At 44.0% G+C, this 15527-nt stretch overlaps 1 protein-coding gene across 3 annotated transcripts in view; it reads left to right on the top strand.

Moving 5' to 3' along the window:
* The window catches only part of srcap (Snf2-related CREBBP activator protein), a 37456-nt gene extending 22208 nt beyond the window's left edge, over positions 1–15248 (top strand). For all 3 annotated transcript variants that reach the window (XM_084342697.1, XM_084342699.1, XM_084342698.1), the window contains 11 exons: positions 88–423; positions 2226–2410; positions 2589–2902; positions 2993–3195; positions 3531–3700; positions 4528–4724; positions 5457–5571; positions 6710–6835; positions 7021–7197; positions 7325–7408; positions 8548–15248. In XM_084342697.1, coding sequence (XP_084198823.1) covers positions 88–423; positions 2226–2410; positions 2589–2902; positions 2993–3195; positions 3531–3700; positions 4528–4724; positions 5457–5571; positions 6710–6835; positions 7021–7197; positions 7325–7408; positions 8548–13677 — 7037 coding nt within the window. In that variant the 3' untranslated portion in view covers positions 13678–15248. The remainder of the gene's footprint in view (positions 1–87; positions 424–2225; positions 2411–2588; positions 2903–2992; positions 3196–3530; positions 3701–4527; positions 4725–5456; positions 5572–6709; positions 6836–7020; positions 7198–7324; positions 7409–8547) is intronic.
* The last annotated feature ends 279 nt before the right edge of the window (positions 15249–15527 follow it).

A 15527-nucleotide genomic window follows, 5' to 3' on the forward strand; every position in this document is an offset into this window, starting at 1 on the left:
ACCTTTGTCAGTTTAAATCTAATCTTCTAAAATCGGTTTAATGAGAAGTCTTGTTTCTCACAGCTGATATGTTTTGTATTTCCTCAGTGACCCCCTCCATGGTGAGCAGCACCGGCGTCGTGAAGATCGTAGTGCGTCAGACAGCAGGCAAGGAGGGTGGGCCTGTGCCCACACTGGCCGTGGCCCCTTCCCCTCGTGTTGCTCCTCAGGCCTCCCCTTCCCCTCACCCTCACCCTCACGCCAACACCACCCCTGTCAGAAACACTGCTCCACTGCAAATTGCCCAGCGCACCCCTGGTCCCGCCACTGCCCACTACACCATAGCACCTCCCGGAAACCCTAGCTCCACCCCGAACCAGCCCCATCCCCCTCGCCCTGTCCTCAAAGTAGTGCAGCCCCCTCCATCGAACACAGAGCAGCCAGGTGAGAGAACGAGCGCCACTTATTATTCTCTCTGAGCTATAATTTATAACCCTGTATGCATGACAAGATGAGTTGCAGTAATGATCTGACCCAGTTCTACTTCAGTATTTTTCTTTCCTACCATCCTACTTGTTTTGTTTTTTAATCTGCTTAGACTAGCAGATGTGTGCTGTGTGTAATGTAATGCAAAACATTCAGAGAAGTTTAGACAATCACAGGAAAGTATCTGGAAGCCAGTTTAGTGTATTTAAAGACCTCCTCCAGACATGTTTTAAACCTATGAAAAATATACTCTTTGCGCTTTTGAATAATAATTTGTGTCTGATATAGTTTTCTATAAAAAATTTAAAATCCCTCATAAAAAATTCTTAAAGTTACATCTTCTTCTCACTCATTAAAAATCCAGAATGTGTCTAAAGTGGAAATGGACAACTTTCAGTGATATTGTTGGTGCCAGTGTTGCAAAGAGAAAGAAAACGTTTCTGTTTTTCTCAAAGTAGCAGCTACCAACAGCACAGGACAAACGTGAGTCTATTCATTCATTCAGGCTTTGATGGAGATAGTCAGCCCTCCTTTTCCCGGGAGATTTTGTGCCCGATGGCAGACAAACTAGCACAGTGAAAGCAAGGTTTATAGGAACCAGTCTAATCGCTGGTTGTGCCATTATTTCTTTAGCCATTACATTTTGCAGACTACATTTACTTCATAAGGATAAGTTAAAGCTAAATACTTGGTTATTGTCAGTTTAAGTGTGATTAAAACAACAACAAACTAAGTTTCTGTAACTGAGCATGACAAACCTAATTTCCCAAGTATATTATTTTTCCTGGCAAGTGCCAATTTCTCTGCCACGTATACAGTGACTCAATAAGGAGTCTAAATGGAAGGAGAGATAATTGCACTGAATGGTTCAACCTTGAATTTACAATAACTCCATCAAAAGTCTGACTGAAACGAACACAAAATAGCCTCTTGAAGTCTAAAATAAGTTGTTTTTCACAGCTGATCATTTGAATGTTGAATTCAGACCGCTCTTCTCTGTCTTCCAGTCCTCACTGCACAACACAGCACAAAACAAAGCAAAAATAGAATTAAATTCATTCAATTACCTACCTTGTTTCTCTGAGTAGTATATTTAATTGCAAGTAAGACACAAGATGTCTCCTACGTCACTGAAAAGTCCACTCTCTATCTTGTCTGCACTGGTGGCTTCAAATGTCTACATCACACATGTTTAATTGGCATATTGGACCACAATCTCCCAAACTAGTTGAGATCAGAGCTGCTAAGATTAATCGATTAGTTATCAACTAATAAATTAATCACCAATTATTTTGATAATTGATCAGTTGGGTCAGTTTCTAAAAAAAAAAAAAAAAAAAAATCTATTTTCTTGTTTCTTCCCTCTCTCATATGACGGTGAACTGAATATGACAGTGACCTGTGACATTTGAGGACGTCATCTTGGGTTTTGGGAAACACTGATCGAAATTTTTCACTATTTTGTGTTATTTTATAGACCAAACAACTAATTGATTAAGTGAGGAAATAATCGACAGATTAATCAACACTGAAAATAATCGCTAGTTGCAGCCACAGTTGAGATGTCACAAAATGATGCTCATCAAACAGCTTTTTCCGGGTTAAAGCAACTATAAGCGAAACATGTTTTGACTGGAGGGCGGCTTAAATACTCGGCGAAATCGGCTCAAGCAAATCCAATGTTATTTGTACTGCAGAATTAAGTTCTTAACAACAGGCATGTTTTCCTTGCTCTGCTGTCTCCTCTGTCCTCCCCTCAGCTCCAGTTCAGACGGCCTCTTCGTCCTCTGCGCCGAAGTCTTCAGTAGCACCACGCGACAGCAGCAGCAGCAGCAGCAGTAATCAAACACCAGTTACCACGAAGTCTAGACCCAGTACAGGAGCGAAAGCCTGCCCTCCACCCAGGAAAGTGCCTCGTCCACCTCCTCGCTCTCCTTTCCACATGGTAAGCAAGTTGTACCCCATCATCAGCGTTTTTCCATATTTGGATTTATCTCATGTTTAAACCGCAATGGAATCAGTTGCAGTATACACAAAGCAAGTTTTATGCTGTTTCAGCCAACTTTTACCATCCTGTGTTTGCAGCTCTTTAACCCACTCATGTTTACCCTCTTACTTAACAGTCATGGCTTGCAGATGGCCTCAAACAGCAGCACGACAGCAAACTGGACTTCATCTTTCGAGTCAACGAGCACCACTGTGGGGCAAAGCCCATGTATGGTCGGGAGGTTTTGGACTTTCTGACTTTTCTCCCTGGTCCTCGTCCCAACCCAGCTGCCCTGAAGTCTGAGGGGGAGTGGGGTCGCTCGGGCCACAGCAGCTGTCTGTTTGCGCAGTGGCAAAACAAATATGATTACTGGTTTGAGAGTCATGCTGTGAGGGAGGCCATCAACAGGATTGAGGACAGGCTGGAGCTGCTAAGTGACATCGTAGACAGGTAGAGTACTGACCAGGTTTTCTTGCATATTTTCTTGAGCAAGGATTTTTGACTCAGCTGTTTTTTTTTTTTTTATTGTTCCGGTTTTAGGTTTACATTTGCGATTCCCCCGGTGGAGGCTCCTTCAATCTCCATGCACTGCTGCCACCCTCCTCCCTCTCTGAGCCACAAGCAGGCAGCCTTCTCCTCCCAGCTGTCAACTCAAGTCGCTCCACTTACTCGCAGTCTCCATCGCATCCAGTGTTACATGAGGACCCAGTTCCCGGACCTGAGGCTCATACAGTATGATTGTGGTAAGATGTCAAGATGCTTTTTTGCAGCTATTTTGGTTTGATACCAAGAGCAGAAAGAGGATTCACATTCTGTGTTTGCGCTTAATGTGACAGCAACAATATATTTTTCATCTCTAAAGTTCCAATCAATGAAGTCTCCTTTCTCCTTCATCCTATTAGTCTTATAAATAATCTGCCAAGTCTACTAAAAATCTAAATGCCACACTTCTTTATTAGTTGCAGACCATTCTCCATAAGTGCCCAATACTTGCCTGTTTTCATATCATTATCTGTTCTGCCAGTTTATTTATGATTCTGTTTGTTGTCTAAATAATTTGTCGTCTTTCTGTGTGCAGGTAAACTGCAGACTCTGCACACTTTGCTGCGAAAGCTGAAGACAGGAGGCCACAGAGTGTTGATCTTCACTCAGATGACGCGTATGTTAGATGTGCTGGAGCAGTTCCTCAACTACCACGGACACATCTACCTCCGTCTGGATGGCAGCACCCGTGTTGAGCAGAGACAGGTTAGTATTGATTTGGGGTGTCACAATTTCAACTCTTAATGGAAAATTGATCAAAATGAGAAGAATCGACAATTCTCCCAATTTTTTCTTCAAAGACGACACATTTAGCATAGCGTTAGCCTGCAGCTGCACTTAGAGAAGCTTATTCTGTGTGCATGAATAGGATCAACTGACTGAAAAATTAAAATAAACCCAGAGTTTCTTCCAGTACCAGAGATCCCTTATTGATTTCTTTGAGAAGAGGGCACACTCGTAGAGGAAATACTGAACTGAACCAAAGTGATAATATTGCCTTTTATTGCTTTGTTTGGGAATAGGGTCTACTAGGGACAGATTTGAGAAGAACAAACTTTGTATGAAACATAATTATCTTTTGTTGATTTTTGTTGAATCACTGAAGGCTGGTATTTTTTGTTAAACTCTCGGTTCTATTTTCAATGAGTATTATTTGAACTTGCTAACCTTCAAAAATCCACCAGGATAAAGTCTAGCTGTTGTTGTAAAATACCTCTATCTTTTTAAGGAAGAATTTGAGAATGAGAGTGACAAATGTTAGGGCATGAAACCAATGATCTCTTGATCTTAACAAATCCAGACAGAATAGTCTAAGCTGTCAGTGCTGAAAAAAGGTTTGTCTACTAGTAGTGATGGTTTTCTTTTATTTATTGTGGTCACATTGCTTCAATGCAGGTTCCTGACATCCCCTGCCTGACGTGCCTTCCACAGATTACAGCAGAATAATTAAAGAAAGACAGGAAAAATATTCAACCAGAGTAGTTGCGCTGTTGTCTCTAATGCCTATTCTCTGTCTATCTTCTCCTCTTCAGTCCCTCATGGAGCGCTTCAATGCAGATCGGCGTATTTTCTGCTTCATTTTATCAACTCGCAGCGGAGGTGTCGGGGTGAACCTGACTGGAGCCGACACCGTTGTGTTCTACGACAGCGACTGGAATCCCACCATGGACGCCCAGGCACAGGACCGTTGCCACAGAATCGGCCAGACCAGAGACGTCCACATCTACAGGTAACGGTGGAAAACATCTCTTGAAATTTTTGTCAGATATGGTCTGTTTAAGGCTGCAGTTCATTTTGACCAAAAAAGCTTGATTAAAGAAGGAAGTATAATCATAACCAGACATTTGAGTGGTTAGACTGTGAGTAAGGTTCGGGGATTTTTCAAGCTAAGTTTTACATTTAAATGTGGATCCACACATGATTTCTGTTGAGGGTAGTGGTGCCAGGATGCCACAATTTACTGCTGAGACTGCAGGAGAGAAATCTTATTTCAAGAAACCATACTGGGAAGTTCCCAAACTCCCATTTTCTCCCAGCAGACGTTTTGATGTTATTGCAGTGAAAACACATGTGTCTGATTACGGTCATGATGACTCTAATCCATTTGAGTTTGTCACACAGTATGTTAGTAGCCCAGCATGCAAAGTAACAAAGTCCTAGCTGATCTACACCAAAATGAAATTCAGAAAATTTCAAAACTGATATATTTAATATAAACAATACTGGCTGCAAATGTGCTCATTATAGTTAAAATAATGTAGGGGATGACTTTAAAAACAATAAGACCATAGATAGCTGGTGAATGATGGAGAAAAACAACGACTGTGGGAGGAGGAGGAGGAGATGGCATTTGATTTAGTTGTCATTCAGAACTTGCATTATTTTCTTTACTACAATTCCCCGTCACAAAGAAATGTGATTGCACCAACTTTCTTAACAATTTTTAAATGTGACTCTTCAGGCTGATCAGTGAGCGCACAGTGGAGGAGAACATTTTGAAGAAAGCCAATCAGAAGAGGATGCTGGGAGATATGGCCATCGAAGGAGGAAACTTCACCACTGCCTTCTTCAAACAGGTAGGAATTTACAGTATTTTACTAATAATCATCACTCTTTCCTCTTTTTTTCTCCTTTTACCAGGTCTCACTGCTACTTAGTTTCTACTACCGGTTGCGCATCATATAAGTGCAGACCATTAAATAAAATTCAAGTTGTTGTTGTTTTTTCCCCCTGAACAATGAAAATGATGAAAATGTTTAATTATTTATACTTATGCATACTTGAATCATACACAGCAACTGTCACAAAAAATAAAGAAAGCAAAACAAAAATACTTCACAGCTTGGTAAACAAATAGAAAACATTATCATTGTGTGCCTCCAGAGAGAAGAGAATAACATATAAAATAGAGAATAATAAATAAAATTAAAATAAAATGCTTTAAAAGAAAGAGATGTTAGTTTTGGCCAACTTCCTAACTTAATCAGTACAGTACCTTATCCCGTTGGTAATCCAAAATAAATAATTACAAGAGCCCATTGGTTTTAAAAACATGTCGGTCTTTACATGGAGTTTTGCTGTTATTTCTCCATTGAGTACACTGTCATTAAACTGTCTTGCCATTGATGTATCGTGGGTGGCAGTTGTTTGAGCCAAGATGAAGATATCATTTTTGTGCCACCAATAAAAGGATATGCAGCGAGTAAGTCTTACTTTTCCCCAAAGCTCCATCAGCTCTTATAATATAACACAATAGCAGTAGTAAAGCAATATTCAAAATGGCACGTATTTCTGTATGAATCCCTTCTTAGGATGATTTTTGACAATCCAGAAAATCCTGTGATGATGAATCATTGGTATAAACACAAACATGTTGTAGGTGTGTGTTTGATGACTGAGATGCCTAATTGGCTGTTGTCAGTGTCTGCACATAAAGAAATGTTTTTTCATTGCGGAAACAGTCAATGCTCTCTTCCCCTTTTTAATTACATTTTTTCAGAGTAATGCCCACTCTTGCGTTGTTTGAAGCATGCCGACATTACAACATTTCCTAATTACTGCATTAAATGAATGACACTATTAGCATGAATGCTCTTATTGAGTACGATGTCAGGACATTAAAGCAGTTCAAGTGCCTCTCATTTTTGTTTGTCATCAACTACAAAGAGCCGGTCTCCTGAGCTGAATGTCTCTCATTTGCTTTTTGTTGCTCAGCAAACCATCCGAGAGCTGTTTGATATGAATGAAGGGGAGAAGAGAGAGGTGGCGGTAGAGCTGTCGGTGCCCCAACCCGAGGAGGAGGAGACTGTCAACAAACAGAGCACCACCATCCTGGAGCAGGTTAGATTTATTATCTTTGTTGTTAAGGAACACAAGTAGTAATATATCAAAATTAAGTGTGTAACCAACACATTCTTTGGGTCTTTGGCAGTATTTATTGAGTTTAGGTGAAACAAATCAAACAGTTTTTCTAATCAGTATTGTGGTACACGGATAACATGGCCATCTTGAAATGATTTCTGCAGGCCCTGTGTCGTGCCGAGGATGAGGAGGACATAGTCGCAGCCTCTCAGGCCAAAGCAGAGCAGGTGGCAGAACTGGCGGAGTTCAACGAGAACATACCACTGGATGATGGAGGGGAACAAGAGGAAGTAGAGGAGCTTTCCAAGGCAGAGCAGGAAATAGCAGCTCTGGTGGAGCAGGTGAATAATCATGCAGTTCTGTGATTTGATCATTAATCTAAAATCGAGAATAGTCTGCTGTCTATCTGCATCAGAGTTATTTCATGCTCAATTAACTCCACTAAACATATTTTCTTCCTCTCCCTAGCTCACTCCCATTGAACGCTATGCCATGAACTTCCTTGAAGCCTCGTTAGAAGATGTTTGCAAAGAGGAATTGAAGCAGGCTGAGGTAACGCCACACATTCACCTTTACTTAGTTTGGATTGAAACAACAGATGTGTGTCTCAACAGCTCAGCTTTCTAAAAGTTTGATTTAATAATTTAACTTTAGACTCATCTTTCCTCTAGACAAAGCTACTGGGATAAACAAAGAAACAAACACATTTAAGATGCTGAGTAAATAATGTGACTGCAACTAGGGGATGTCTTCATTATTGATTGATTATTTTTCAAGTAGAGTCAAGATTCAAGTCTTTATTGTCATTGTGTAAAAATAATGAAACGGCAAAGTACCTCCCTGAGCTGCGTAGTGCAGAGTAAAAGTAGTAAAAAGTTGAACAGAATAAAACATTTACTAAGAATAAAGTGGTCATTAAAAGGATTGTCAACATTTATTTCTTCTGCTAAATAGAATGAAATCTGTCCAAAATAAATGGATTTTACTACTAATGTTGAACTTTAAAATTATAAATCAACATTTAAATGCTGCTGTTTTGTTTTGTATTGGGGTATTTTTGTTTTGTTTGTTTTTTTGCATGAAAGTTGAAAGTCCCAGGTCGTCAAATACTGATGCTGCCAACCCAGAGCTCAGCACTTAATGACCTGGTAATGAGACTCGGCAATCAACTATGTTTCTCCAAAATCGATCAGCTTTAACGAGGTGGTCTAGCAGCAATGCAACAGCACCATGAATTATATTTATGTAACCACAATTACAACAAATCTATTGTGGCTCCAACAGTGAATAGTAAATTACCCCAAGTCATCACAAAAAACAGATTATTTGCTTGGCATGGGTGCTTAATACATTGAATTTCTTTTTTAAAATAGAGGCTTTTATTCAAGTATTTATTTTTTTAGTGTGAGGACATCATGAAATATAACATTTAAAGCTTCATTCAGAAAACTAAAAAAAAAAAAAGACATTTAGTACAGCCTTTCAACAATGACTCATGTATTAAAGGTATTTCAGTCTAACGGCACTACTTTTGCTTTGTGTGATGAGATTTGTCGATACTTTTTCCAATTCCGTAATCTTACAGATCGAAAACATAAAGACACTTCACTTCATCAGTTTGGTAAAAACAGCAAACTTCTGTATCTGTGAAAGTGTAAAAATCTCTTCCGTCTGTGTCTGTGTCTGTTCAGGAGCAAGTGGAGGCTGCCAGAAAGGGCCTGGACCAGGCCAAGGAGGAGGGCCTAAAGCTTCACGCTTCATCTGATGAAGACGACGATGACTTCTTGTCAACACCAGCTTCTGTCGAGCCTGCCCAGTCAGCTCCAGCCCGCCGTGGCCGCAAACCCAAGGACAAAGACAAGATTGTGACCTCTACAAGGACTAGTGGGCGACTGCGTGGTGCCTCGCCCGAAACGGAGACCGAGCCCACCACCCCTAGAGAAGTGCCTGAAAGACTCCGCTTTGGTCTGAGAGGACGAGGAGCTGCCAAAGACACTAGCGCTGTGTCTACCACCCCGTCCCGCACAGACCAGCAAAAAACCTCCTCATCAACCAGAGTTCAAGATTCCTCCAAATCCTCAAAAGCTTCATCTCCTGCCAGAGATCACCAGGCCACCAAAACCAGGACTTTACCAAACCGCTCCCATCCTAGTCCAGTGCCTTCCCCGCCTACAACCTCCCCCCCAGGAGGGAAACAAGAGACTGACGGCAAGAACGCCAAAGCAGAGGGGGAGAATGAGAGGAGGATGTCTGAGTCATCCCTAGATTCCAGCTGCACAGTGGACCATCAGGTAAAAGATGATGACAGCAAAGACCACAGCGCCATGTCTCCCCCCTCCACCAGCTCCAGATCGCCTCGCAAGCGTCAGTCAGCAGACGGTGAAGTCCTGCGGGGCCTGGTTGAAGACTCTCCATCAGCCAAAGTCCTCCGTAAGCTTCCAGGGAGGCTGGTCACGGTGGTGGAAGAGAAGGAGCCAAGAAGGAGGCGGCAGCGAGGAAGCGGCACTGGAGGTGGAGCTTCTTCAGAGGAGGCAACTGTGGAGGAAAACACAGCTGGATCGGTCGACGAACCAAACAAAGACAGCACATCACCGAGCCACGACAGCAAAACTAAGGCGATCGTTACCAAATCTCCTCAGGACCAAGAGTCTACTCCCAGTCCGCCTGTGCAGCCACAGCCTGTCAGGAGTTATCCTCCATATTCCCCACCCCATCTTTCTCCTGACATGCCCGTGCTGAGAAATCTTCCTGTACGGCGCAGGTTGGAAACTGAATCTCGCATGGCTGCTCAGCTGGGAGAACAGCACCATCATCTGGGTAGAGGAAGGGGAGGAAACCAGTCAAAGAAAACGGACGTAACACCCGGCAAAGACACCACGTCAACCTCTACAGACTCCAGTGGGAATTCTCTTGTGACACCTTTGAAAAGAAAGAGGGGCCGGCCCCCAAAGACTCCTCCTAGGTTACCTGAAACTGACAACACACAGCCCACCTCGCCAAGTGAGGAAGGGAACCCTCCCCTCTCCCCAAAACGTAAGAGAGGTCGTCCTCGCAAAGACTCCACAAACATGCCAGAAAATGAAGGACAGAACTCTAAACATGAGACCACCACTACTGATTTATCTGGTCAAACAAAAACTGATGCTAGCGCAGAGCCAACTGTCTCCTCTCCTGACTTGTCGGGGACCCCCTTAGCTGCTGTTATCACTACAAGTCAGGCCTCCCTCGCTACCAAAGCTGAGGGAACGGACACTAAGACTGAGGTTTCAGCTCCTAGTCCAGCTAAAGCCTCCACAAGAACAGATCAACCTTCTATACCAATCTCGCCCACTGCAGCCCTTCCTGTTGTTGCCTCCACATCAACCTCAGCCCAAGTGATTAGTTCAGCTCCAGCTACCGTTCAAAGCCTCGACACAGCATCAACCCAGGTTTCCTCTGCATCCTCTGTTGCACCCTCCACATCTACCACTATCCCAGTCACTACTACCCCCACTACCACAACCCCAGTGCCACCTGCCTCCACTGTTGCATCAACTATTCCAGATATAAAACAAACACCTGTGGCTTCCACAGCTTCTAAACCTCACACTGAGCCAACACCTTCAGTTTCTGTAAAAACAACAGGACCAGACCCTGCCAAAACCACCACAGTTGCCACAACAGCTGCTACCGCTCCATCCACTGTGTTGTCGACTCCTATCATGGCTGTCAAAGCAGCTCCAACATCAGTCCCTGCCACAAAGATCACAACAACAACTGACGTAATATCAAAAACTGGAAGTGTTACACCAGCAGACACCACCACTGTAAAATCAGTTCCAATTAAAACTACTGCTCTACCGCAAGCCTCTTCAGTGTCATCTTCAAAGTCTGCCCCAGCTATTGTAACGTCTGCCCCAGCTATTGCAACGTCTGCCCCAGCTATTGCAACGTCTGCCCCAGCTATTGCAACGTCTGCCCCAGCTATTGCAACGTCTGCCCCAGCTATTGTTACTTCTGCCCGAGCTACAGTAACTTCCACCCCAGCTGCCACCCAAAAGGTTTCAGCTGCAGACACTAGCCCACCTACAGCTTTACCAAAACCAACCTCTACATCCCCCCCATCTGCAGCCACAACTGTGACAACAACAGTCAAAGCTAGTCCATCAAAATTGAGCACAGTTCCCACTGCAGGTCCAACAGTGTCTGAAAAACTTTCTACAACACCACCAGAAGCAACGGTCTCATCATCTCCTGCAAAAACAGTTCAGTCTTCTCCAGCCCAAGCGAGGACTAATGTGACGTCTGCCAAAATCCAAACCAAACCAGTCTCAGCGTCGCCGACAATGGTTCAAGTGACTTCCCAGGCACAAGTCACAAGTGCTTCAGTGGCTTCAGCAAAACCTATCCCAGTCTGCACTCCTTCCCCTTCTACAACCTCTGCAAGTGTAACTACCACAGCCAAGGCAAAGACAGTTACTGTAACTGCATCATCTCCAACAGAGGTAGTCCAAGTAATGGCCCCTGCAGGAGCAGCCCCTTCAAAAGAACCCACGTCTTTGACTCCCCCCTCCACAACTGCAGAAAGGACTGCCAAGATCCCACCCCCAGTAACAACTTCCACCACTGCTACACCAGCTCCATCACCAACAGTCACCACATCATCGTCATCATCCCCAAGAAAGTCCATTACACTATCAACTACCCAAGTGTCCATGACCAAAGTCACCCCTGTGTCAGTCGCAGCAACCACAGTTCCTCTCGTGTCCACAACACAAACATCGGCAGTAATTTCCCGGCATGTATCAAGCTCTGCATCCACAAATGTGTCCCCAGAGGTTTCCACATCAGCCCAGGTATCCACATCTGCTTCTTCTACTGTTTCACCTGAGAAGCCATCTTTAGAGTCTTCGAGTGTTTCATCTCAGAAGCCATCTTTAGAGTCTTCGAGTGTTTCATCTGAGAAGCCATCTTTAGAGTCTACGAGTGTTTCACCTGAGAAGCCATCTTTAGAGTCTTCGAGTGTTTCACCTGAGAAGCCATCTTTAGAGTCTTCGAGTGTTTCAGCCGAGAAGCCATCTTTAGAGTCTTCGAGTGTTTCATCTCAGAAGCCATCTTTAGAGTCTTCGAGTGTTTCATCTCAGAAGCCATCTTTAGAGTCTTCGAGTGTTTCCTCTGACAAACCCTCTTTAGAGCCATCGCAGAAAGAATCTAAAAGTGAGCCAGACAGCACGAAAAAAATGGAGGTAGATGCTGTGGAGGCTGAAGCAAGGACTAGCAAGGATGATGACGACAAAAAGCAAGATATTTCTAAGTCTCAGCCTAAAAGGAGAAAGGTGGAGAGTTCCTCTGAGACCAAAAAGTCAGAAAGAGAAGTAACAGGCGGCGAAACAAAGGCGGCAACTGCCCCTCAGAAAGAGGAACCTAAGCAGCAGGAGCAAACTATCGAAGATCAGAAAACTCCAAACCAGAAAAGGCCTCTTAGTCGCCAGAGTAGCCAGGAGTCCACTTGCTCCTCTTCGCCATCATCTGGGTGCTCTACATCCACCCTCACTCGTCATGCTCACCACAAGAGGACTTACGAAAACAGACATCCTACCAAGAAGAGGCGAACAGACGTCACCTCAGACGCGGGGACGGAGGAGAAAACTGAAGAGGGTGAGGAGAGGACAGAGGAAGGCGACGAGAAGGAACTCGCCACCCCTACCTCTCGGAGGAGGCGTTCCAGGTCTCCCTCTTCCTCTTCGGACTCTGACAACAGTGATAGCAGAAAGGAGCACCGGTTGACCCGCTCGGGGAAGCACAGGATACAAGATCAGGAGAGGGAAAAGGGCAACAGCCAGCAAGGAAAGAAACGTGCGCACAGCTCTGACAGAAACACATCAAACAATGCCAACACGTCCACAGGTGGAGAGTCTGGCAGTGATACGTCTTCTGTCAGGGTCACTAGGAAGTCTGCAGGATCTCAGCCTTCACAAGACAGTAAAGCTCAAACAAACAGCGCGCCCTCATTGCCTCCTGAGCCTGAAGTTCTTGGGAAGAGGTGCTCGGCACTCAACGCAGCAGCCAAGCTCCTGGCAATGAAAGGCAGGGTGGATACTCCTGGCCACACCCCTCGGAAAGACTCGGGGGCTAAAGCCGCCGGGACTTCCCCTGCCTCCTCTTCGGACAAGAACCAAAAGCCTAAAAGCAAAAGTGTGCCAGCAACCCCTCAGAGTAACTCTGTAAATCTTACTAATAATAAAAGCAGTAGCAGCAAACCCTCAACACCAAATCAGACGAGCCGCTCTGCTTCTCGCTCCACCAGACAGTGCCCCGGTTCTCTGGTTCCACCCCTGGAAATGGAGTACAAGAGGTCTAAAGTAGAAGAAAAGGAGAGGGGAAGCAGGAAGTCGACAGGGGGGAAGGAAGGCGATGCAGAGGCACAGTCGTCATCCAGGGGCCACAGTGCCTGCAGCAGCATGAGCAGCGACGGCGAGGGCGACGGCCGTGGACGCAGCAGCAGAAGCCGCAGCAGCAGCAACAGCAGCCAGCGTACCCACAGCATCAGCTCTCAAAACACAGAGCACAGAGAGTCCCGTGCTGCTTCCTCTGGCAGCGAGCGCAGTTCAGAGCGAGCCAAGAGTAGAGACAAAAGAGAGAAGCAGGGCCAGCAAAGGGAGAGTCGGCCGGACAGCAGGAGGTCTCTGAGGCTCTCGCAGGAGGTGACCAGCAGTTCAGGAACAGAGGGGACACCAGACAGGGTGCTGCGTAGTGTCGCGGCGCTCGCAGCAGTGCAGGCCCGGTCACCGGCCGCTAGCACCCGCTCCTCTGCCAGTCAGCATCGTCACAACAAGACATGATCAGAGTGCCAAAGGGAAAAAACAGAAGCAAGAGTGTTGTGGCAGAGCACGATACGAGAGCATGTCATGACCTCCAAGGTTGCTGCTTTGTCTGCACTCTAATGAATGCAAGGGAACTGAGTGCTGCAAGCCAGGGACCTCCCTGCCTCTTGGGCCCTCTCCCTTTCCATTTGGAGCTGGTCCCACCTCACCAGCTCAGCCATTGTCAGCTGGGGGAAGGCTCAGGGATGCCGGACTGAGAGTTAAAAAAATGTGGCGCCTCCATTGTGCGTCCGTAAACAGACGAGAGATGGTACAGTGGATAAATTCACCACTGGGACTTGAGGGGGACAAAAGGTGCAAGAGGTAATAAATGAAAGTTGTTAGTTCACATAATGTACTGTAATCATTAAAGACTGGAACACTCAGATCTTATGTGTTAAGATGGGATTATACAGCACCCTCTTATTAGGGTTATAAATGAAAAGTCATTTGTGTGACATAAAAAACTTTTGAGTGACCAGTTGTATTGTAAGTTGGAGGTTTTAGAAAGTTTGGTTTTGAAAATTTCGTCAGCTGTCCTGACTATTGTTTCTTTGTAGTCAGTTGATAAGTTATGCATATTTTATTATTTCTTCCAGGGTATTAGGAAGAGAACTGATCTGTCAATGTGATCTTTGCTGCACTATGCTGGAGCTTGTCTTTGCTTGGGCCCCTTTTTTTCATGTCAACTTCTGTTCATTGGATTCACTTTTAAATCCAGCCTTGCATTTCTCATTTGCACATCTTATAATGTGGCCCTTGGCTTTCGAGAACATTGTGGTGTAGTAATAAGTTCTTACATCAATTTTAGTGAATTAATTGGTTCCTGGTACCTCACGATGTATCTCTACAGTTCGAAAACACATTAATTCAAATTGCAAACCGTCTCGAAGACATCTTTTGCTCCTCACCACAGACCTGGAGCAGGAAAAAATCCAATTTCTTTTTCATAATCTTCCCAAAGGCAGTTATTGTTCCGGTCCGCTTTGTCATGTATTTATATCGAAAGGGCAAGTTAATGTTATTGAAATTAAGAGTGCCTCTTTGGCCAAATGGGTTTGAACCTCAGATTGCCTTGTGAAGCACCTGAAGCAGGGGTCTTCTCGTTATTTAAAAAAAAAGCCAAACAAAACAGAAAAAAAAAGATAAAGCCTCCCCAGAAAAGCACCCTGTGCATCAGTGCAACCAAATTAATGTTTTTTATTTTTCACCTGATTTTTGTTTTTTGTTTTGTTTTTGTCACCATCACGTCATTGCTCTTCGTTCATGTATAAAAAAAAAATAAAAAAAAATACTTGGACAAAATATGTGAATAAAAATACTGGTACAGTTCCAGATGACTGTAAATTGTCGATTTACTTTTGGACTTGTCTAAGCTACTTTGAGCAAAGGTGATATTTTGGGAGGGTGGGGGTGGGTAGTTTATGGTGATGGTCTTATTTTTGATTTGTCTCTCTTCATTTGTTGCATTCCTTTGATCCCTTGTAATTCCACATTGTTTTACTTGAAAAATTAAGACAATTACAGTTGAATAAAAAGACCAAAAATTAGTTGCCTTCTTTTCATTGTGTGGAAGGTTTATTTTATTTTTATTTTTATATAACTGTGGGTGAAATACACGTTCATGCCATACGTTTTGTTAGGACATTTTTGATGGGTTATCTTAAAGGGAAACTTCACACAAAAATGAAAATTCAGTCACTTTCTAGCAGACATATGACTCAATTAGTGCAAGTCTCAAGCAAGTCCTAAGTCATTTTTTCTTGGGCAAGTCACAGGTTGTGTCAGTCAGTTTTTCCTACCCAAGAAAACTGCAGTCTTACCTGCAG

This window comes from Pagrus pagrus (genome assembly GCF_965226575.1).
Source record: "Pagrus pagrus genome assembly, chromosome: 21".
NCBI classification, from domain to species: Eukaryota; Metazoa; Chordata; class Actinopteri; order Spariformes; family Sparidae; genus Pagrus; species Pagrus pagrus.